This window comes from Chelonia mydas, chromosome 5 (genome assembly GCF_015237465.2).
Source record: "Chelonia mydas isolate rCheMyd1 chromosome 5, rCheMyd1.pri.v2, whole genome shotgun sequence".
Lineage (NCBI taxonomy): Eukaryota > Metazoa > Chordata > Testudines > Cheloniidae > Chelonia > Chelonia mydas.
The window spans coordinates 29354532-29378769 of record NC_051245.2 but is presented as its reverse complement, the minus strand read 5'-3'; the positions used below and the strand labels follow the sequence as shown (position 1 = coordinate 29378769).

Genomic DNA, 24238 nt, shown 5'->3' with positions numbered 1-24238 from the left:
GTGAAATCAACGGCCTGCCAAACCCAGTTTTGAGTTCTATCCTTGAGGGGGCCATTCAGTTTCTCGCAAAGCCACCCCCTTTGTTGATTTTAATTCCCTGTAAGCCAACCCTGTAAGCCATGTCATCAGTCGCCCCTCCCTCCGTCAGGGCAACGGCAGACAATAGTTCCTTTTTTCTGTGCAGATGCCATACCACGGCAAGCAATGAGCCCGCTAAGATCACTTTGGCAATTAGGAGCACATTAAACACCACGCGCATTATCCAGCAGTATATGCAGCACCAGAACCTGGCAAAGCGATACCGGGCGAGTAGGCGACGTCAGCGCGGTAACGTGAGTGATGAGGACATGAACACAGACTTCTCTCAAAGCATGGGCCCTGGCAATGTGGGCATCATGGTGCTAATGGGCCAGGTTCATGTGGTGGAACGCCAATTCTGGGCTCGGGAAACAAGCACAGACAGGTGGGACTGCATAGTGTTGCAGGTCTGGGACGATTCCCAGTGGTTGCGAAACTTTCGCATGCGTAAGGGCACTTTCATGGAACTTTGTGACTTGCTTTCCCCTGCCCTGAAGCGCAAGAATACCAAGATGAGAGCAGCCCTCACAGTTGAGAAGCAAGTGGCAATAGCCCTGTGGAAGCTTGCAACGCCAGACAGCTACCAGTCAGTCGGGAATCAATTTGGAGTGGGAAAATTTACTGTGGGGGCTGCTGTGATGCAAGTAGCCACCGCAATCAAAGATCTGCTGATATCAAGGGTAGTGACCTGGGAAATGTGCAGGTCATAGTGCATGGCTTTGCTGCAATGGGATTCCCTAACTGTGGTGGGGCCATAGACGGAATCCATATCCCTATCTTGGCACCGGAGCACCAAGCCGGCGAGTACATAAACCGCAAGGGGTACTTTTCAATAGTGCTGCAAGCACTGGTGGATCACAAGGGACGTTTCACCAACATCAACGTGGGATGGCCGGGAAAGGTACATGACGCTCGCATCTTCAGGAACTCTGGTCTGTTTCAAAAGCTGCCAGAAGGGACTTTATTCCCAGACCAGAAAATAACCGTTGGGGACGTTGAAATGTCTATAGTTATCCTTGGGGACCCAGCCTACCCCTTAATGTCATGGCTCATGAAGCCATACACAGGCAGCCTGGACAGTAGTCAGGAGCTCTTCAACTACAGGCTGAGCAAGTGCAGAATGGTGGTAGAATGTGCATTTGGACGTTTAAAAGTGCGCTGGCGCAGTTTACTGACTTGGTTAGACCTCAGCGAAACCAATATTCCCATTTTTATTACTGCTTGCTGTGCGCTCCATAATATCCGTGAGAGTAAGGGGGAGACGTTTATGGTGGGGTGGGAGGTTGAGGCAAATCGCCTGGCTGCTGGTTTCACACAGCCAGACACCAGGGCGGTTAGAAGAGCACAGGAGGGCGCGGTGCACATCAGAGAAGCTTTGAAAACCAGTTTCATGACTGGCCAGGCTACGGTGTGAAAGTTCTGTTTGTTTCTCCATGATGAAACCCACCGCCCCTTGGTTCACTCTACTTCCCTGTAAGCTAACCACCCTCCCCTCCTCCCTTCGATCACCGCTGTCAGAGGCAATAAAGTCATTGTTGCTTCACATTCATGCATTCTTTATTCATTCATCACACAAATAGGGGGATAACTACCAAGGTAGCCCGGGAGGGGTGGTGGAGGAGAGAAGCACCAGGAGGGGTGGTGGAGGAGGGAAGGACAAGGTCACATAGCACTTTAAAAGTGTAAAACTTTAAAACTTATTGAATGCCAGCCTTCTGTTGCTTGGGCAATCCTCTGGGGTGGAGTGGCCGGGAGGCCGGAGGCCCCCCCCCCACCGCGTTCTTGGGCGTCTGGGTGTGGAGGCTATGGAACCTGGGGAGGAGGGCTGTTGGTTACACGGGGCTGTAGAGGCGGTCTGTGCTCCTGCTGCCTTTTCTGCAGCTCAACCATATGCTGGAGCATATTGGTTTGATCCTCCAGCAGCCTCAGCATTGGTATTTAAAAAGACACATTTTCTAGAACAATGGCTACACTCTTTCACGGTAAACCTTGCTGTTAACATTACATACACAGCACATGTGCTTTCATTCCAAGGTCGCATTTTGCCACTGCCCCCCCCCCCGGCCCCGGCTAACAGCGGGGAACATTTCTGTTCAGCCACAGGCAAACAGCCCAGCAGGAATGGGCACCTCTGCATGTCCCCTTAAGAAAAGCACCCTATTTCAACCAGGTGACCATTAATGATATCACTCTCCTGAGGATAACACAGAGAGATAAAGAACGGATCTTGTCTGAACGCCAGCAAACATACACTGCAATGCTTTGTTCTACAATGATTCCCGAGTACGTGCTAGTAGCCTGGTGTGGTAAAGTGTCCAACCATGGTGGGTGGAATAAGGCTGCCCTCCCCAGAAACCTTTTGCAAAGGCTTTGGGAGCACATCCAGGAGAGCCGCAAATGCCAGGGCAAATTAATCATTAAACATGCTTGCTTTTAAACCATGTATAGTATTTTAAAAGGTACACTCACCAGAGGTCCCTTCTCCGCCTGGCGGGTCCGGGAGGCAGCCTTGGGTGGGTCCGGGGGGAACTGCCTCCAGGTTCAGGGTGAAAAACAGTTCCTGGCTGTCAGGAAAACCGGTTTCTCCGCTTGCTTGCTGTGACCTATCTACAACTTCATCATCATCATCTTCCTCGTCCCCAAAACCTGCCTCTGTGTTGCCTCCGTCTCCATTGAAGGAGTCAAACAACACGGCTGGGGTAGTGGTGGCTGAACCCCTCAAAATGGCATGCAGCTCATCATAGAAGCGGCATGTTTGGGGCTCTGACCCAGAGCGGCCGTTTGCCTCTCTGTTTTCTAGTAGGCTTTCCTTAGCTCCTTAAGTTTCACGCGGCATGGCTTCGGGTCCCTGTTATGGCCTCTGTCCTTCATGCCCTGGGAGATTTTGACAAATGTTTTGGCCTTTCAAAAACTGGAACAGAGTTCCGATAGCACGGATTCCTCTCCCCATATAGCGATCAGATCCCGTACCTCCCATTCGGTCCACGCTGAAGCTCTTTTGCGATTCTGGGACTCCATCATGGTCACCTCTGCTGATGAGCTCTGCGTGGTCACCTCTGCTGATAAGCTCTGGCCAGCGTGGCAAGCTGCAGGTGACCATGCAAACAGGAAATTGAAATTCAAAAGTTCGCGGGCCTTTTCCTATCTACCTGGCCAGTGCATCTGAGTTGAGAATGCTGTCCAGAGTGGTCACAATAGAGCACTCTGGGATAGCTCCCGGAGGCCAATACCGTCTAATTGTGCCACAGTACCCCAAATTCGACCCGGCAAGTCTGATTTAAGCGCTAATCCACTTGTCAGAGATGGATTAAGGAAATCGATTTTAAGAGCCCTTTAAGTCGAAAAAAAGGGCTTCATCGTGTGGATGGGTGCAGGTTTACATCGATTTAACGCTGCTAAATTTGACCTCAACTCCTAGTGTAGACCAGGGCTTATTTACTGAATTGTTTGAGAAAGCTGACTATCATCAACTGCTACATCTGTAAGGCAAAGGAGTCAGCATGTTCTTTTGTTATCTTTAGATTTTTCAAAGGAAAGGTGTGGTTAGCAAAGATATGCATTTACATTTACTCAGTTCTTTCTGCTGTTTTTCAAACTCTGGGCGAGATCCTTATCTCCCATATACAAGTTACACTTGTTAACTCCACTGACATCAGTGCAGTTACTCCCAATTTATATTGGTGTAAGTGAGGTCAACATTGTGTCTTCTTATTTTTATTTCCTTTGGTGAGCAGTTGTGCTCACGAAACAGGGAGGAGGAGGAAGCAATTCTAGCATTTTTCTCCTGAGGATGGTATTGTCTTTTAAACGATCCTTTTTTCTGTCTTGTCAGTCCAGAAAAAGACAAAAAGGCTAAGAACAATGTAAATACTGTACAACCATGAGACCACTAAAAAAGGAACAATGCAATGTTTTAGTGTTTGAAAAGGACTGTCTGCAGCCTTCTGTGCTGAAGCCAAAGTAAGTGCTAAACATTTTGATGGAGTTCTCCATGTTCTCTTCAGTGTTTGGGGTGTTGTCCATGAGGGGTTTGGGGGAGCACGATGTGGCCTCAGGGACTCAGTTCACAGAGAACCTTATTTACGCTAGAAACCTAGACAGTTTTCACAGGCAGTGCATATTAGGATATAGATATTCAGGTCTGTTTGCAAAGGCCTATACTTTAAGAATTTAGGTGTATTTTTATTACTTAGCTAGTTATAGAGGTATAAAAGAAAGAATTAAAATCATAGTTCGCTTGCTTCTAGGGCCTTTTTTTACTGTGACAGTTTGAGGCCCTGTTCTTAGGCTAAGCAGCAGAAGCAGCCATAAGCTGGGAAGTGTATGGTTACATTCTTACATTTTAAACTAATTACTTTAAAATAAGGTGCTATTGGGCTGTTAAGAATACAATTCTGTTTTAATAATGCCTATCACCTTTAGAGAAAGGGAAGAGCATAGAAGATGTAAAAGGAAACTTAGTTTGATAGCATTTTGTTTGGCAAAAACTTACTTATTAATAGCTGGGATGTGAAATTTTTATTTTGTTTTGTTTTATTACTTTAGTTTTCATTTTCCTATTGTTTGTATAATTTGTTTGGTTTTGTGATTGTTTTTGTTTGCTGTATAATTAATTTTGCTGGGTGTAAACTAATTAAGAGGGTGGAATATAATTGGTTAAATTATGTCACAATATGTTAGAATTGGTTAGTTAAATGTTAGTAAAATGATTGGTTAAGGTATAGCTAAGCTGAACTCAAGTTTTACTATATAGTCTGCAGTCAATCAGAAAGTAAGGGGAGGAAATAGGAACAGGGAATGAGGATGGGGAATTGGAATTATGTTTCGCTAAAGTGGGGGGAATGGGAACAGGGACACAGGCAAGGCTCTGTGGTGTCAAAGCTGGGAAGGGGGATACTAAGAAAGAAAATTAAAATAATTGCTTACTAAAAGTTCACCCCAATAAACATCAAATTGTTTGCACCTTCGGACTTCAGGTATTGTTGCTCTCTGTTCATGCAAGAAAGACCAGAAAAGTAAGAGGGTGAAGGAATAAGCCCCCTAGCAGTGCATACAAAACAATAAACATTTCCAACCAATGGCAGCTTTGACAGCGAATTCAACAGAACCACGATTTATTCAGCAGGAAACCCCTCTATAATCCATATGTATTGCTGTATAACGTTTCTCTCAACATTATTGAATTTTACATTTATAAAACAAAATGCTGCATGGGAGGTGAAGGTCAGAAAATCCTTTTGGAGAAAGATACTGGACGTAGTTGAGAAATGCCTTTTCCCTGTGAGAGTCAGAATACCTTTGTATTTTCCACTTTCAGTATAAAGCAGAGTGAGGCAAATGAGCATCATGCCAAAAGGTGAGGAATACGTTCATGAAATAATTGCTTCTGAAACAAATGACATATTTTGCACCTGATCTGAAATTTAGTAAATGTGGCTTCACTGTTGCCGTTTTCACTATGAGGTGGAAACATTCACCTTTCAACCAGGGCAGTGCTGCCGGACGTGAAAAGCTGCTTTCAGCAGAGAAAAACAACTTTTCATTTCCTGGAGCCATGGGTCACAGAGGCGGAGGAGCTGGGAGAGAGAGCTGAAATATTCTTCATACCATAAGGGTTGTGTGTATGGTGCGCTCTTTGTGAACAAGACGAGGGCATGGCATCATTATATTGAATGTTGCAGGGCCCAGACCTAATATTAATGGAGTATTCACATTGGAAGCAATTTGGATTTGCTCAAATAAGGACTGATTAGGTCCATATGGGCAAATTTTGCCCACAACTTGCTGGTGCGGAGAGCCCTGAATGCAACAGAACTGGGGTGAGAAGCAGGATGTGGGGAGCTCCTAAGTGGGACTGCACCCAATGCACATTGCCAGAGCACAGCGCTGGGGCACCTGCCTGCGCCCCAGGAATAAGAAGGGGCTTGATAGAAGCCAGGGGAATGGAAAGTGTTTTGGTTCAATGACTTGCCAACTAACTACCTCAGATATGTCAACACTGCAATTAAACACTGCAGCTGGCCCGTGACAGCTGACTTGTGTTCACAGGGCTCAGGCCCAAGCTCTGGGACCCTCCCACCTCACAGGGTCCTAAAGCCTGAGCCCAAACATCTACACCACAGTTAAACAGCCCCTTAGCCTGAGCCATGCAAGCTCAAGTTAGCTGGCATGGGCTAGCTGTGGATTTTTAATTGCAGCCTAGCCATACCTGTCCACTACCCCCTGCTGCTCACAAGCCTGGAGGGCTGGATTCCTTCCCCTGGAGGAAGTGGGGGATTCCTACACACAGCCATGTACCTGGCTTGTGTGCAGTTTCTAAGATTTGCCTCAGAGTGATTATTCTAATTATTTATAAACTTCTATTTTGATCATTAATATTTAAGATCTTCTTATGGAAAACTCTAGAAAAGCATAGTGCTTTACAAACATTAAATATTAAGCTTCATAATCCCTACCTTCTGAAGTAGGGAGGTTGTGTTACCCCTTTGTTCCAGGGTGGAAAGTTAATTGCCATGCCTAGGGTCAATTTGCAAGTCAGTGGCAGAGCTACAAATGGAACTCCTTAACTCCTGAGTGCCAATGCTGTGCTTTAACCACTAGATCAGAGGTGGGCAAACTACGGCTCGTGGGCCACATCCGGCCTGCGGGACCATCCTGCCTGGTCCCTGAGCTCCCGGCCGGGGAGGCTAGCCCCCAGCCCCTCCCCTGCAGCCACTTTGCCGTGTGGGCAGTGCGGCTTGCGCCTGCCCACCTCCCAGGCTTTACAATACGCCTGTCCTGCCGCTCTGAGCAGCATGGTAAGCGGGCTGGGGGAGCGGGGTTGGATAAGGGCAGGAGGTCCCGGGGGGCAGTCAGGGGACAGGGGGCGGCTGGATAGGGTGGAGGTTTGGGGGGAGCGGTCAGGAGCCAGGGAGCAGGGAGAGTTAGATAGGGGGTTGGGTCCTGGGGGGAGCAGTGAGGGATGGGGGTCCCGGGAGGGGGCAGTCAGGGGACAAGGAGTGAGGTGGCGTTGGATGGGTCGGGGCTCCAGGGGGCCTGTCAGGGTGTGTGTGTGGATAGGGGTCAGGGAAGTCAGGGGACAGGGAGCAGAGGGGGTTGGATGGGGGCAAGGGTTCTGAGGGGGGCATTCAGGGGGCAGGAAGTGGGAGGGGGCAGATAAGGGGCGGTGGCCAGACTGTTTGGGGAGGCACAGCCTTCCCTACCCAGCCCTCCATACCGTTTCGCAACCCCGATGTGGCCCTTGGGCCGAAAGGTTTGCCCACCCCTGCACTAGGTTGTCCTTCTTCCATGCAACATGACTGTTATTGACAGTGTGTTGTTGCACTTTTAGAAAATTAAATCATAGGTATTATAAATTATAATCCAGTGAAGTTCTAGCCATCAAGTAGCTTGCTCTGTATTTTTGTTGTCCCTTTCTCTTCACTTTGCATTAATCTGTGTCCTGCTCATCTTGATTCCCTTTGTTTTGTTTCTCTTCCCTTCCTTTGTTGCCTAATATTTGCTCCTTGCATGTAAAAGACCACAGATTCAGACTTGTACTACACTAACCTTGTGCTTAAATGCAAACATCTAATTACCTTGTTGTTTTTGTCATAATTTATAGGTGTTTTTCTATAGTACCTCACAAACATTAGTAAATTTAGCCTCACAACACCTGAGTGGAGTGGAAAATATGATTATTTCCATTTTACAATGGGGAAACTGAGACAATGCAAGATTAAGGTCCAAAAGTGACCACTGATTAAGCGTGCACAACTTAAAATCCCCGGTGTAATTTTCAGAGATAGTGAGAACTTGCAGCTCCGACTGGAGTCAAAGGGGTTACAATATTAATGTTAAGAAAGGATTTATAATCCACAGGTAAAATTCCCTCTGACTAATTTCACTGAAGTCAGTAAAGTGACTATCAGACTTGTAACTACTCCATAGATTTTTCTTGGCAACACTCCAAATTTAGTTACATTGGGATCCTTAATTGCAGTGTCTACATTTATTTTAGCATTCTGTGTTTCTTACTCCTAATTTCTTAGTTATCTGTCAATCATGCAATGCACAACAGTAACACATGCTACATATCAGTTAAATGCACTAACAAAACAAGTCTGAACATAGCGTCCCTTCTCATCTAACATAATGTGCCATCTGCTGCCAAGTGATGCAAGTGCTATCCTGAATGCCCTGATTACAAAAACTTCTCCTGATATTTGTTTGCTGGTGCTGGTTCTGCTATAGCTGGCTGAAAAAATTTCAACTGACCAGTTTTCTACTGTAAAATGCTGGTTCACCTAAATGTTGTGATGCTGTGTCAATTCTGACAACATTTTTGATGGGGAAAAGTATAAACAAATGGTTTCATCTTTCTCATTTTGTTTCAATAAAGTCAAAACAATTTTGTTTATTTTTATCATTTTGATTCATTTCCTTTGGACTTTTACATTTTATGAAATATCAATATTATATTTCACATATATGTTTGTTATTTTCATGTAATATAAACATCAAAACCAAAATGATTCAAAATGATAAATATGAAATAAGAAAGACATGCCTATCACAACGTGGTATACCTCATCCAAAGCACTGAGTGCCCTAATAACAACTGGTCTCAGAGTAGCAGCCGTGTTAGTCTGTATCCACAAAAAGAAAAGGAGTACTTGTGGCACCTTAGAGACTAACAAATTTATTAGAGCATAAGCTTTCGTGAGCTACAGCTCACTTCATCGGATGCATACAGTGGAAAATATAGTGGGGAGATTTTATAGACACAGAGAACATGAAACAATGGATGTTACCATACAGACTGATCCCACTGAGGGTTACCAAAAGAAACTACACCATCTGCTCAAGAAACTCCCTGAAAAAGCACAAGAACAAATCCGCACAGACACACCCCTGGAACCCCGACCAGGGGTATTCTATCTGCTACCCAAGATCCATAAACCTGGAAATCCTGGACGCCCCATCATCTCAGGCATTGGCACCCTGACAGCAGGATTGTCTGGCTATGTAGACTCCCTCCTCAGGCCCTACGCTACCAGCACTCCCAGCTATCTTCGAGACACCACTGACTTCCTGAGGAAACTACAATCCTTCGGTGATCTTCCTGAAAACACCATCCTAGCCACTATGGATGTAGAAGCCCTCTACACCAACATTCCACACAAAGATGGACTACAAGCTATCAGGAAAAGTATCCCCGATAATGTCACGGCAAACCTGGTGGCTGAACTTTGTGACTTTGTCCTCACCCATAACTATTTCACATTTGGGGACAATGTATACCTTCAAATCAGCGGCACTGCTATGGGTACCCGCATGGCCCCACAGTATGCCAACATTTTTATGGCTGACTTAGAACAACGCTTCCTCAGCTGTCGTCCCCTAATGCCCCTACGCTACTTGCACTACATTGATGACATCTTCATGACCTGGACCCATGGAAAAGAAGTCCTTGAGGAATTCCACCATGATTTCAACAATTTCCATCCCACCATCAACCTCAGCCTGGACCAGTCCACACAAGAGATTCACTTCCTGGACACTACGGTGCTAATAAACGATGGTCACATAAACACAACCCTATACTGGAAACCTACTGACCGCTATTCCTACCTACATGCCTGCAGCTTTCATCCAGACCACACCACACGATCCATTGTCTACAGCCAAGCTCTACGATACAACCGCATTTGCTCCAACCCCTCAGCCAGAGACAAACACCTACAAGATCTCTATCAAGCGTTCTTACAACTATAATACCCACCTGCTGAAGTGAAGAAACAGATTGACAGAGCCAGAAGAGTACGCAGAAGTTACCTACTACAGGACAGGCCCAACAAAGAAAATAACAGAACGCCACTAGCCATCACCTTCAGCCCCCAACTAAAACCTCTCCAACGTATCATCAAGGATCTACAACCTATCCTGAAGGATGACCCATCACTCTCACAGATCTTGGCAGACAGGCCAGTCCTTGCTTACAGACAACCCCCCAACCTGAAGCAAATACTCACCAGCAACCACACACCAAAAACACTAACCCAGGAACCTATCCTTGCAACAAAGCCCGTTGCCAACTGTGTCCACATATCTATTCAGGGGACACCATCATAGGGCCTAATCGCATCAGCCACACTATCAGAGGCTCGTTCACCTGCGCATCTACCAATGTGATATATGCCATCATGTGCCAGCAATGCCCCTCTGCCATGTACATTGGCCAAACCGGACAGTCTCTACGTAAAAGAATAAATGGACACAAATCAGACGTCAAGAATTATAACATTCAAAAACTAGTTGGAGAACACTTCAATCTCTTTGGTCACTCGATTACAGACCTAAAAGTGGCAATTCTTCAACAAAAAGCTTCAAAAACAGATTCCAACGAGAGATTGCTGAATTGGAATGAATTTGCAAACTGGACACCATTAACTTAGGCTTGAATAAAGGCAGGGAGTGGACGTGTCATTACAAAAAGTAAAACTATTTCCCCTTGTTTATTCCCCCCCCACTGTTCTTGTCAACTGCTGGAAATGGCCCGCCTTGATTATCACTACAAAAGGTTCCTCTCCCCCCGTCCCCCCTCCCCCGCTTTCCTGCTGGTAATAGCTCACCTTTCCTGATCACTCTTATTACAGTCTGTATGGTAACACCCATTGTTTCATGTTCTCTGTGTATATAAAATCTCCCCACTACATTTTCCACTGTATGCATCCAATGAAGTGAGCTGTAGCTCACGAAAGCTTATGCTCTAATGAATTTGTTAGTCTCTAAGGTGTCACAGGTACTCCTTTTCTTTTTGCTAATAACAACTATGTCAGTGAAAACACACAATCACTACTCTCTCGAATGAACTCACACAGGACAATAATAAAAGACAAAAACATCATATCATGTGTTGGTGAATAATTTTTACAAAGTGATCACTCTATATCTGATTCAAAGAAAACCTGCACAACACTTTCAAAAGTCATGCCTGGGAGCTTAAATCAATGACTTTCCTAGACACTCAGAATCATGGTCTTAATAAAGACACTGGATTTATGGCTTATTACAACAATCTATAACTCATTATCGGCTCCCTTTTTGTCCTAGGACTGCAGGGTAGTTAATGGGCCACTTCACCTTGAATGATCCCTTAGAATACAGTCGAACCTTAGACTTATGAACACCACAGTTATGAACTGACCAGTCAACCACACACCTCATCTGGAACCGGAAGTATGCAATCAGGCAGCAGCAGAGACAACCCCTGCTGCCCACCCTCCAAGCAAATACGGTATAGTACCATGTTAAATGTAAATTATAAAAAAATAAAGGGAAAGTTTAAAAAAAGATTTGACAAAGTAAGGAAACTGTTTCTGTGCTTGTTTCATTTGAATTAAGATGGTTAAAAGCAGCATTTTTCTTCTGCATGCTAAAGTTTCAAAACTGTGTTAATCAATCTTCAGCTGTAAACTTTTGAAAGACCAACCATAACTTTTTGTTCAGAGTTACAAACAGTTCAGAGTTACAACCAACCTCCATTCCCAAGGTGTTCGTAACTCTGAGGTTCCTCTGTATGTGCTAACTACTTACACCAAACCATCTGTTCAACCTTAGATTTAGCTTGTGACACTCTGAGTACATTTCCCAGACCCGAGGAAGAATTCTGTGTAGCTCAAAAGCTTGTCTCTCTCACCAACAGAAGTTGGTCCAATAAAAGATATTACCCTCCCCCACCTTGTTTCTCTAATATCCTGGGACCAGCATGGCTACAATGACACTGGATACAACTCTGAAATAAGACTTTTACCTTAGTAAATCAACACTTTTTTTTAAAAATCAAAATGAAATGATTCTGAAAAATTTTAGTTTTGGATTAAGTTTTTCAGAATTTTTGTTTCACAGGACATTTTGGGCTTTCATTACAATTCAGAGTGAATTTTTTTTTCAAAATGTCAGAATTTTCCATGGAACAGTAAACTCCAGGGACCAAGTCCAGTCCTGGTGAACGGAGATGCACCATCCATTGAAGTCAATGGGAGCTGTGATGTTAAGCTTGGGCTGAATTTAGTTCCTGACTACACGAAGTATGCACCCAATCCTGCAGCCTTCACTAAGCAAATCTCCCTCTGACTGCACAGGGAGTTTTGCCTGAATAAAGGCTGCAGGACCTAACCATACATTTGGCATCAGGAAATCTGAACTCCCTTATGATCTGTTTGTAATATATTATTTGCACTTGTAATGCACTTTGGGACCAGGTCTGTACTTAAAATCAATGGGAGTTTTATCATTAACTTCAATGGGTTCAGGATCAAGACCTTTGGGATCTTTTGGAATTAAGGGAGAAATATAAATGCAATTATTACTATTAATAAAGTAATATGATTTCTAATGTACTTAGTTTTGTGGTATATCTCACCCTTTGGATGGCTGCTAATTGTACCACAAACAGCCTGTGATTTTACTCTCACTGTTTGTTTAAGCAGTTCATTTCACAGACAGATTTTATTTCCCTCCCACAAGTCCTGACAGGAAGTTTGGCAAAGACCCCATGATGCAGGATCAGCAGAAATCGTGTTCCGTTTGTTTCCTTTGCTGATTGGCAAAAGTTCAGAGAAATGCAGCTTTAAACTAGTTCAAAACCACAGCTATGAGCTTGGGGCTTTTTTGCAGACATAAGCAGGTTACCATTTGACTGAGAGACATTAAAGAACATTATATGGCTGATACTTATAGAGATAGCAAGTGAATGTTTCTAACTAGCATCCCTACTCTATTCCTGGTTGTGTGTGCTTGGAAGGAAAACTAGAATGGGATGAGCAGAGTAGGGCTCATTATGGCACTGCTGTTTTCTTCAGGCCAGCAAGCTACACAGGCATCTTCTACAGCTCTATAAATGCTCCTGTGTCTGACTGGGTCAGGAAAGATCGGTGGGCAGCTATGGAAGTAGCCATTGACTCTGCGAGGGTACTCCATGCTGCTGCTGTTCCTCTTCAGGGCAGGACATCAGCTACTGTTCAAGCTCTTCAAGTTGAGCTGATGCCATGGGAATGGGTTGATGAGCAGATCTAACAGAGGCATTCACCCTTCTCATCTGCAGGCAGAGGAGAGGATATGAGACAGTCTCACACGCGGAATCCTTAGGAAAGTTAAAATGCTCACTTAAGTGTTTCAAGATTTTAAAGAAAGGCTATGTACCTGGGGTGATGAGCACTGGTGATTACTAACCACCACAGTGGTGTGTGTGTAGGAGTGGTTAGTGAGTCCCGTGGGGAAGTGTGATGGCATGTGTACACCTCGACCAAAGATTGCCAGGAAGGGGTTAAATGTCTCGCTCCCTGTCTGACTAGAGGGAGTACCACAGCTGACTCCTCTGAATAGAGACATGTGCACACCAGGGCCTTGCTTCTGGAATTTCTTGCAGCCCCACAGAGAGCCATTGACACCAAGTGTAAAACTGCTGTAACGCACACTGGGAACTACTCTGACTGGTCAGCCCCAGGACTCAGGAGATCGGAGACATGTGAAAGATAGGAGAGAGGGGCACCATCAACATATGGCTAATATTTCTACATTCTCTACAGTTTATATATCCTAAACACTTAAACAAAACAAATACACATTAGTTAACAGTTCCAGTAGGACCAGGGACAAGCTATTCAATAGAGACCCACCGTCTGGAGTTGTTGATTTAGGCTCTACTCCAAAGCCCAGTGAAGCCCATGGGAGCCTTGTTACTGGGCTTCAGACCAGTCACTTATTCGGTACAAACTTATCAAATATGTATTATGTACTCAAAAGGCAGAGCTATTGCATTCTATCAGATAAATAGCACACCTTGTAAAAATGTTAAATATTTGTCTATCTATCTGATTAGAGCAGTGCCCATTCTGTATGACAAGTGCTGATACCTGTGAAAAATGCAGATACCATGCAGCCACTTGTCAAAGATTCATATTTTAATTGTTGGGGTTTGTTTGTTTTTTTGCCAGGGTATTGCCATCAGAGGCAAAGTGTATAAGGCAAGATTATTTTGTTAACACAGGCCAAATCCAGAGAAATGTTAAGCACCACAGCTCTAATTGAGGTTTTGTAAGTCAGCTGGTGAAAATCAGCATAGCTCCCATGATGGCAGTAGAGGTATGCTCATTTACATGAGCTGAGGGTCTGTCACAACCAAGTTTGCTCAGCAGGTGTTCAGCAACTCACAAGGCAGCAGAAGCCTCTTTCAATCTGCTCAGATTCTACCCTTCCGTGAAGTGAGCCTGCGAACTCGTGTGCTCTAAAAAGCAGGGGTCTAAGGGTTAAAAGTGTTCCCTTTAACAAACAGTTCAATGTTCCCACTGTAAGTCTGAACTGTAGAGTAAATCTTTGAGTTGTCCTTGTTTCTGCACAGCAGAACTCTACCATTCATGTCAGGTTTAAGTTCAGAGGCCATCACGGTATTAGGAGGTCTGTCTTAATTACGGCTGGAATAGGTGACTGTGGGTCCCTGCTTGTTGGATGAACATTGCACTAGCAAGGAGTGCTGCTTTTGGTAGCCAATTTTGGCTTATTTATTTTTGTGCTCTATCCACAAAGTGGTTCAGCAGCTCACGATGCAGCACAAATAGTTTGCTGCTGGACAGTGTTTTGATGCCAAAGCAGCAGGTACTCTTGAACTGCCCATGACTAACAGATGACTCCAAAAGGCCTGTTGTTTCTGGCTATGGCCTCATCGCTTGTGCTGCTTGCGGATGCACATACTTTTACCCTATGAAAAGGCACACAGAACTCGCTTCTGGCATGAATGCAGCCTTCTAGATGATGACATATTCAGTTCTTTGGGAAACACCATCAAAACCAGCATCCAATAGAGAGTGCATATGGGGCAGATTCTCAGCTGGTGTCAAATCAATGGAGCTCCACTAACTTCACATGTAAGCTCCAATTTGCACCCTTTGAAGATCTGGTCCTAAAGTCTGCAGTCTCCATTGCAGAGGGTGAACTTCTGGTTTGAGGTTGTGCACCTAGGAAAGTTAAGCAGCATGAGGGCTGAGGTAACAGACAAATAAATTCATAAAGAAAAAAAACTTTTTTGTGGTCGTTGAGAGACAGAAACCAGGTAGGCTGATATTTCATCACAGCTCAGCTCTTCTTCAAGGAGAACCTAGTGAGAGACGAGAACTATCTGGTATATTAACTCCAATGGGAGTTGTGTGCATATAATTGTGGACAAATATGGTCCATTCATGGCCTGATCTTGCAAGATGTATAGCACTTCCTGCAGCAGTGTACAGCTCTCTGAACCTTGCAAGATCAGGTCCTTAGGCCAAGACCTTCCCAGGTGTTTAGGCCCCATTAGTTAGGCACCTAAATATTTTTGAGGATTATGGTTCTTTTAACTCTTCTTAGTTGTCAGTTTCTACAGTCCTTGGATTATCTTTGTTACGCTTCTCTGGATCCCCTCCAGTATTTTAACATCTTTCTTGTATTGCACGCAGCATTCCAAGTGCAGCTGCCTCAACGCCACGGTTTAATTATCACCTCGCCAGGTGCAGACTTGTGGCTGAGATCTCCTGGACTGTAGCGTCGTTGCTCCATCACACTGACACTTGCTTTATTCAGGAGTTACTTCAACTATTGAGCTCACTGTCCTGAGTCTGATCTCACTAACTCCAGTTTTACACAGGTGTAAATCCATGGATTTTACAGGTGTTATTCTCAATTTACACCACTGAGAAAAGAGAATCAGGCCCCGTGAGTCAATGGGCGTTCACCTGGTTAAGGACTGAATAAAATCTAAGGGTCTGATTCTGTTCTAATTTATATTACAGTAAAATAGGAGTAACTCCATTGTGGTCAAAAGGTTACACTGATATAAAAACCATCTTAAATAAAGAGGAGACTCAGGCTCTGAGGAATTACTTAAGGACTTTACCAATGGATTTTAAATCCCAGTTCTCACAAACCATTGTTAGATTTCAGTATCTTTTGACACCTCTCAGTCATTGATCTCATGATCCAGTGTATTATAAGTCATCGCTGTAGTCTAGCTCCTTTTACCAAAGCAGAAGTGCTGACAGCCTCCCATTCCTTGTTCATATCAGATTTTCAGAAACGTTCATGTGGCACTCCAGGCTACAGAAATAGCAGCAAACAAACAGCTGATTTCAAAAGTCCGTCCCCAGCCAGGGCTCAGATCCCAGCACACGACCCTCTGAAGTATTCACCCAAGAGGTAAGTTTCACAAGTTTGCTCCCATCTGATTTATCAAAGCATTGATCTTCAGATGGAAATGTCTTAAAAACACCTGGGTCTGAATTCTTCCACCTGTCTAGATCTGGGGCCAATGAGATAAGTAAAACTGAACCAGAGAGTAAAAAAAGGCACTGATTTCCAAGAGGTATTGAAAATGTAAGAAAACTGGCTCTGCAGTGTGATTCTTCCTTATGATCATTCCCAGCCCAGATGAATTTAGTTCCACAGACATTCTGCTATTTACTTAGTAAGGAATTAGATGATGCCTTTATGGCAGTTTGAATGCATAGTACTATATAAATGGCAAGTATTATTGGCTTTGTAGGGTCACAGGAATTGCCAGACCGGATCAAACCCAAGGTCCATCTAATCCAGTATCCCATCTCCATCAATGGCCTGCCCCAAATGCCTCAGAGGAAGATGTAAGAACTCACAATAGGAGGTAGTAGTGTAGTAATCTTGTCCTCTACATTAGTTATCATCATCCCAATCTCTCATATTTAGAGATTGTCTTAAGACCTGAAACATAAGATTTAATATATTTTCCCCAAAATTTGTTTTGTTTTATGGTAACTCTGGATGCTATTGATATCCACAGAAATATCCACTTTTTAAATGTTGTTAAATTCTTGGCCTCCAGGATTTACAGTGGCTATAAATTCAACAGTTTAATTCCACATTGTATGAAAGAGTATTTCTTTTTATCAGTTTTAAATGTCATACCTTTTACTTTTATTGAAATTTTGTCCTTTTGGTCTTGTGTTATCAGACAGGGAGAAGATAAATTCCCAATCTACTTTCATTAATCCAGTAATTATTTTATATACTTTTATCATGTTCCATCTTATCTGTCTCCTTTCTAAAGTAAACAATCTCAGTCTTTTCAATTGCTCTTCAGAGGAGAGTTTTCCCAGTCCTTTGATCATTCTCACGACAACTCTCTGAACCCTCTCTAGTTCAGCAAGATCCTTTTTGAGATGGGGGAACCAGTATTTCACAAAGGATTGCAGATTAGGCATTTATATAAAGGCATGATAACAGTCTCCAGCTCACCACACTGTTCTTTATGCACTCTAACATCTTGGTTTTTTGGTTTTTTTTTTTGACTGAAGCCGCACATTGAGCAGAGATCTTCACTGAGCTGTCCACAATGATGCCTAGGTCGCTCTCTTGAGTTGGTACAGTTCATTTAGAACCCTGTAAGGTGTACAAGTAGTTTACATTTCCCCCTCCAATGTGTCATTAGAAGATTCATACATTTAGAAAACAATGAAAAGGAAAAAGTCAGATACCTACACTCTTGCCTCCATTGCTTACGTCCGCATTAAGCCAATTAGTGCTCAACAGCTTTCTTCCTAACTACTAAGTCATTACCCTCCTAAGGAAAGGGCAGCTTTAGAGCTGTGACATGGCTGAAGGTTTGACTGAAGCATCTCATAAAACCGATTACCTTTAAGTCCAATAAGTGGGGTGCCATGACATCCACCAAAGGCTTCACCCTCCCCTTCCAAAAACGGAGGGTGGAAATAGGGCAATAATTAGAAAAATTATTGTCTGAAAATAAAAGCTTTTCCAGATTAGGGTTGACAGCTGCCGCCTGCTGTGAAACAGGAACATGGCCTGGTGTTAATAAGTACTTACTCTAGAGGCCAAAATTAGGGTTTAAGGCTAGTACTTCTTAGGAAGCTACAGTAGAGGAACTGGGAGACTGGGACAATTTTGTATGCTTGAGGGGGATGAATGAGGGCAACAGAATGGTCTGGACATTCTTCTGTAATTAGTTTAGTTATGGTGCTGTTCATACAATAGGAGTGTTCAGAGAGCAAACACTGAGACTTTATGGGTATTCTAGATAAATCTTTATTTTATAAAAGGTTGTGTAAATTTGTTTAGTAGTAGAGGCTATTTATCCAAACATCTTCTTACCCAAAAAGGGTTTAGATTCAGATTGAACCTTGGGCAAAGCTTGGAGCTGATACTTAACTTATACAGCTTGGTTTGTCTATCCTTTCCCACAGCTGTTTTTCTAGTACTTCCCTGTCAGTTGCTTTGAGAGTGTTTTTTCCCCCTAAACTAAGGGTATGTCGACACTACAAGTGCTACATCAACACAGCTGCAGCACTGCAGTTACACTGCTGTAGGGCAGACACTTGCTACAGCAACGGAAGGGGTTTTTCCATAGCTGTAGTAAATCTGCCCTCTCAAGAGGCGGCAGCTAGGTCCAAGATGTCTATACTGGGTTTAGGTCAGCTTAAAAACATCTCTTGGGAGCGTAAAGTAATGATCGCAGTAGTTTAGATAGAAAGAGTGAACACTTTAAAGCAAGATGTCTGTAATTATAACTGTAGACATTGCCAAAGTCCACATTTTAACATTTTGTCACAAATACATAAAAGTTTGCCATCAGATACTATGTAATAACCACAATTGTTTCCTATCCTAGGACAGGAAGAATCGTTAGTATCTCAAATACCACTGCATTGTAACTGTTGGCAAATGATGACTTTTTAACGAAAGCCACCATGCCTTTCTGTTCTAAACCTGTCTTCGTGTTCACAGCTGAATGGTAAGTTTGCAGTTCTAAGATTGATTCATCTAGACTCCGTGTTCATCCCTAAACCAGAGTTACTGTTCCCTAGATGCTCAGTGGCAATATATAAAGGCCTCATACATTGAACACCTCCAAACCAATACCCCACTCTTCTTTCTTGGTAAATGAAATAGTGACGGCTATGGAAAGTTGGCCATCTGATGTCTCAATCTGTGTTGCAATAACTGGCAACCAACCAGTCAATTTTCCTGGAAATATATCACTAAATAAATACAAATTCCACAGAGCGAATTTGCTCATTTGCTGTTGTTATTATTCTTCATATTTATTACGGTAGTGCCTAGAAGCTAACTGAGAATGGGGTCCCATTGCGCTAAGCACTGTCCAAACACAAGGAGAGACAGTCCCTGCCCCGAAGAGCTTACAGTCTACACAGACAAGGTGGGAAAATGGGGAGAAGATGAGAGAGAGAAAGAACCACATGTGACAGTTGTTAGTCACACCACTTAATGCACTACCAGAAGGTGCTCAGATCCTAAAGTGATAAGGGCAGTAAAGAACCTATATAGAATAGAAAACTGTTGTAAATAAGTATAGGTCCACTGGCTTCAATGGATCTACAACGATTTCTATCAGCTGAGGATCTGGCCCATCTCCTTCAACAGGATTAAATATAAAAGCAACACAGATTGTTGTTTATATGCACAAACACAATTTTAAAAGCAAACGGAAGTAATTGACAACAGTTGTTCACAAGGAAGGTTACCTTTCTACACATACTAGGGCAGGGTACACCACAGTCTAAGACAAATAAGGGCTAAAGGCTATGAGAGCAAAAACTTGCTGGCTCAGCAAATGTGTATCTACATTTTCCCTCTGTAGTCTGTTAGATAAAGAATGTGACTTTCAAGCCCATCCCCCTTCTCCAACTGTACCACTGCCTCCATGTCACTGGGGTGGCTGGCAAACTTCATAACCTGATATTCATGTTTGTATAAAAATACTTCCCTGCTGAATGATAAATGATTGCTACTTTCAGTGAGTTAATCAAGAAAGGATTTGGCTGCTTTAGCTAAAAGGCTTGGCTTTGCTTTGCTTGCAAGGTCGTTTCCAATGAGTTCCCCGAACTTTGAACCACATCGGAGAAGTGAGATAAACAAAGCAAGTATAAATACCAGAGAGCAGCAGCTGCTGAGGCTGTTTACTCCTGCAAAGCGGAGTTAAGCAGAGCAGCCAACCAAAGGGGAAAACAGGGTAAGTGTGTTGTTTTGCTATAAAATATCGTCGTGATTTCTGGTTCTGCAAAGTGTTCCTTTGTTTCTTTGGTTGTAGAGATTGATTGGGGAGCTAGAAAGTTCCATTTGAAACTAACTCAAATGGCTGTTTAAAAAAATTGAAATAAAGAAGAAAGTGTAATTCAGAACGAAACTTATTTCCAGTCTGTGGGGCTTGGCAAACTGTTGTTGGGCATTGTGTGCCAACCCTGCAGAATGCTAAAGTCATGGAACAATCCTGGCATGTTTTGTACATGTCTACAAGAGAATCACGTGAAAGGGATGCAGTTCTCCAAGTCTGTGCAGAGACCTGGAATGAAATTCTGCCTCCACTGAAGTCAATGGTTCCATAATTTCATCCCTAAAGTATTTTACGAGATTGCTTCTACAGAATTGGAGCAATCTGGTAAAATACTTTTATATAAAATATAAAATTGTATATAAAATACAATTTACAGAAAGAAAAGTCAGGAAATATGGAGTCTGATAATAAGGCTGGCTTGCAGCAATTTCGTCTGTCTGCCTGAGATTGGTAATACAAAACTTTCCTTGTATTGGAATGCGCTGGGGTTGATGAAAACGTATATTATGTATATGAGTTTCATGTATTATGTATGTTACATCACAGAGCACAACGGTGCGTCTGATCAAATTCTGTTGTGAATGTGGCTGTGGGATATCCAATACAATCTTGCAGCCTGTGAGGGGGAAAAGAGAAGTTTTTCAGTTTCTTTCCTAGATAATGCATGGTTTCTAAACACAAAAAGCCAAAGGGTGTTATGTTAATGTATCACTGGGAGAAAAAGAGGTTTTACAATATTTCTATGTTTTATGATGATCACAAATATAAGATGCCCTGGGTGCATGCAAGAGGTTTTGTGAGATTTAGGGAATCCTGAAATTTTGGATTTTTCATTTCCTTTTCTTTGTTACTCAATTGTCTCTGGTGTCTGCCTTCTTTAGAGCTTTTTCTGGCTAAGGTCCAAATTTGAAAAAAAAAATCTTCTAAAAATTCTGGACTCTTTTATTCTGCTCCCAGTTTGTATAGTATTTGCTATGGGCCAACATATACCCCTGGGGCAACTACTTTGAAGTCAATGGAATTGCACCCCAGATGATTTGGACCAATGATCCAGATCGCCATCTGGTGTAAATTGGCATAGCACCATTGACGTCAATGCACAAATAAGTCAAAAGCAGCAGAATTGGAGTCAGTGCTGCAGTCATTAAAATTGCAGTTTGATAAGAAGAAGAAATAGGAGTAGGGAACAACTCAATTTGTTTAATTAATATAAAGGGTCACCCAACTGGTTGGAATACTTAGATTGTCCTGTTTTCAATTAAGAAAACATCAAGGTTATCCATTAGTGCTTTCCATGGAATCAAAGGAATATTGCCAATAGCAATAAACATAGTGGGCCCAATTCTGAGCTTACTTTCTGTGCGAGCCCCAGAAAGTTAAAGGCCTGCTGGTTTTGTTATGAGAATTTCAGCAACCGGAACTGCTCTGTGCACGTATCTCATTTCCTTTGTTTTCTCTCATTTTCAGCTGAAGCCCAGCCATGTGGGGGGGGCTGGGTCTGGCCCTGGTTCTCTGTCTCCTCCCAGGAGGAGGGACAGAGAGCCAGGGTTCAAGTGCCCATTGTAAAGAACCACCAGAATGGCAAATCGAGGCACGCAGTCCAATGCAGAATTCTAGGGGCTCAGTCACAGTGGTAGCGCTCCTCCAAGCCAGCTGATATTTGTGCCTGCTGCAGGCTTCCAGGTAAGGACATTTGTCTCTTCCATGTACATCTGAAAATGGGACAGAGCAGTTTTTAAAACTCAGCTATTTAATTACAACATGTATGCAAAGCTTTTATATTATAGATAGATATGGTGACTTATTTATGGCTTCTTCACCTGCTTGTGTACCAAACAGGACCCGTGACAGGTGCAGCTCCATTGACTGAGTTCCTAGATGGACAAATCCGTCCCTGTGACTCAGATTCTTAAATCACTGCCTAAGTATTCATTGGTAGATGAAGCAACCATTCAAAAGTCTTGCCATCTTCCAATTACCACCATATATATATATAAACAACAACCAACTCTTCATTAATAAAACCAAAACCAAAATAGACCTTTAAGATCTTAGGCCATGCAAATGCAAATGAACCCTAGCAAATCCAGCAGAAACTGTTCCTCCAGAGCTATACTCCCACTAAGACAGGGCTTCTCAAATTGGGGGTGGTGACCCCTTGGGGGGGGGGGTCGTGAGGTTATTACCGGGGGGGTGCAGTGTCACAAGTTGTCAGCTTCTACCCCAAACCCGCTTTGCCTCCAGCATTTATAAAGGTGTTAAATATAAAAAAAATGTTTTTAATATATTAGGGGGGTCACACTCATAGGCTTGCTGTGTGAAAGGGGTCACCAATACAAAAGTTTGAGAACCACTGCACTGAGATGTGATTTAGGGCCTGATCCTACAGAGTCTTCCAAGCATTACTCATTACCAAGAGTAGTCCCTAGATCAGTAATGGTAAACAAACTAATACAAAAGAAAATGGCAATACATTCGGAAGCTGTCAGCCAGACTCGCTACTCTTTAAGAGCTTGATCCTATTCTCACTGCAAAACCAGTCCCTAAGAGAAAGCTCCATCTGAAATCAGAATGAAGCTTAAGGTGAGTCTTGTGGGATGTGGTTTTCAAAGGTGCTTACGCCTTCAGGCTCCTTTGCAAATCCTGGCCCTAACATTCAAGGGTCTCCATTTCATTTGCAATGCACGGTCAGATTCATCCATTTATGAGCATACCCTTCCATCTGTGTTAAGGCGATCATCAGTGGGCTTCATTCTCCAGTGCCTTGCTCCTTGAGTAGTCATCATTTACACCTGTGGTCAGGTCTTTCATTGCTAGAAATCAGGGTCGAACACAGGCAGTGCTGAATTTCATTGTAAATGAAATTTCAACAGCTGGTTGAAATACAGAATGTTTTCTTGAGTTGATAAAAGAAAAAATAAAGGGATGACCTGCGATTCGCTAGTTCTTTCAAACTGCCACTATCTCTGACTCCTTAGTTAGTAATTTGGCAGAGATATTGAAGCTGAGTAAAATCATATTTCTCACATATGTAAAAGACTACCTGAAACAGAGAGAGCTTTATATGTTTCATTCTTTTTTTGTGATCAGCAGAGGTAAGCTGCACAGTTACTCCTCGCTTAACGTTGTAGTTATGGTCCTGAAAAATGCGACTTTAAGTGAAATGATGTTAAGCGAATCCAATTTCCCCATAAGAATTAATATAAATTGGGGGGTTAGGTTCCAGGGAAATTTTTTTCACAAGGCATACACACACACTATAAGTTTTAAACAAACGAACAGTTTAATACTGTACCCAGCGATGACGATTGTGAAGCTTGGTTGAGGTGGTGAAGTCAGAGGGTGGAAGAGAGTGGGATATTTCCCAGGGAATGCCTTACTGCTAAATGATGAACTAGCTTTTGGCTGAGCCCTCAAGGGTTAACCCATTGCGGTTAATGTAGCCTCACGCTCTACACGGCAGCATGAATGGAGGGAGGGGAGACAGCATGGGAGACAGAGACAGAGACACACAGCACATTGCCCCTTTAAGTAGGCTGACCCCACTCTAAGTGCACTGCCTTTTTAAGTAGGTCAGCAAGTTGAGACAGCAGCTGCTCCCAGGGAGCTCCCTCCGTCCTGAGCCCTGTTGTGTGGTCCCCACCCCCACGGAGATGGCATAAATGGGGTGCAGGAGCAGCGGGGAGGGGGACACCCTGACATTAGGCCCCCCGCACAGTAAGCAGGAGGCTCCTGGGAGCAGCTCCAAGGCAGGGGGCAGGAGCAGCACATGGCAGTGGGGGGGAGGGACAGCTGAACTGCCGGTAATTGATAGCTTGCTGGGTGGCTGCCGCACAGGGAACTTAGGGGAGCGGGGAGCTGATGGGGGGGCTGCTGGTCCACCCTGGTTCCAAGCCCCCACCAGCTAGCTCCAACGGGCTGCTCTTCCTGCAAGCAGTGGACAAAGCAGGCGGCTGCCCATCGATGTTAGAAGGGAGCATTGCACAACTTTAAACGAGCATGTTCCCTAATTGATCAGCAACGTAA

General features: G+C 43.5%; 1 protein-coding gene across 5 annotated transcripts in view; it reads left to right on the top strand.

Annotated features, from left to right (window-relative positions):
• Positions 1 to 3693: 3693 nt before the first annotated feature.
• Positions 3694 to 24238, top strand: part of SELENOP (selenoprotein P) — a 36399-nt gene continuing 15854 nt past the window's right edge. Inside the window, exons 1-6 of one of the 5 annotated variants that reach the window (XM_043546379.1) lie at positions 3694 to 3760; positions 3911 to 4038; positions 16155 to 16284; positions 18749 to 18871; positions 19960 to 20110; positions 21680 to 21895. In XM_043546379.1, coding sequence (XP_043402314.1) covers positions 21693 to 21895 — 203 coding nt within the window. In that variant the 5' untranslated portion in view covers positions 3694 to 3760; positions 3911 to 4038; positions 16155 to 16284; ... (1 more) ...; positions 19960 to 20110; positions 21680 to 21692. Of the gene's footprint in view, positions 4039 to 11172; positions 11357 to 16154; positions 16285 to 18748; positions 18872 to 19864; positions 21896 to 24238 lie in introns of those variants that run through there. The other 4 variants (XM_043546378.1, XM_043546377.1, XM_043546380.1 and 1 more) reach the window with 4 other exon arrangements.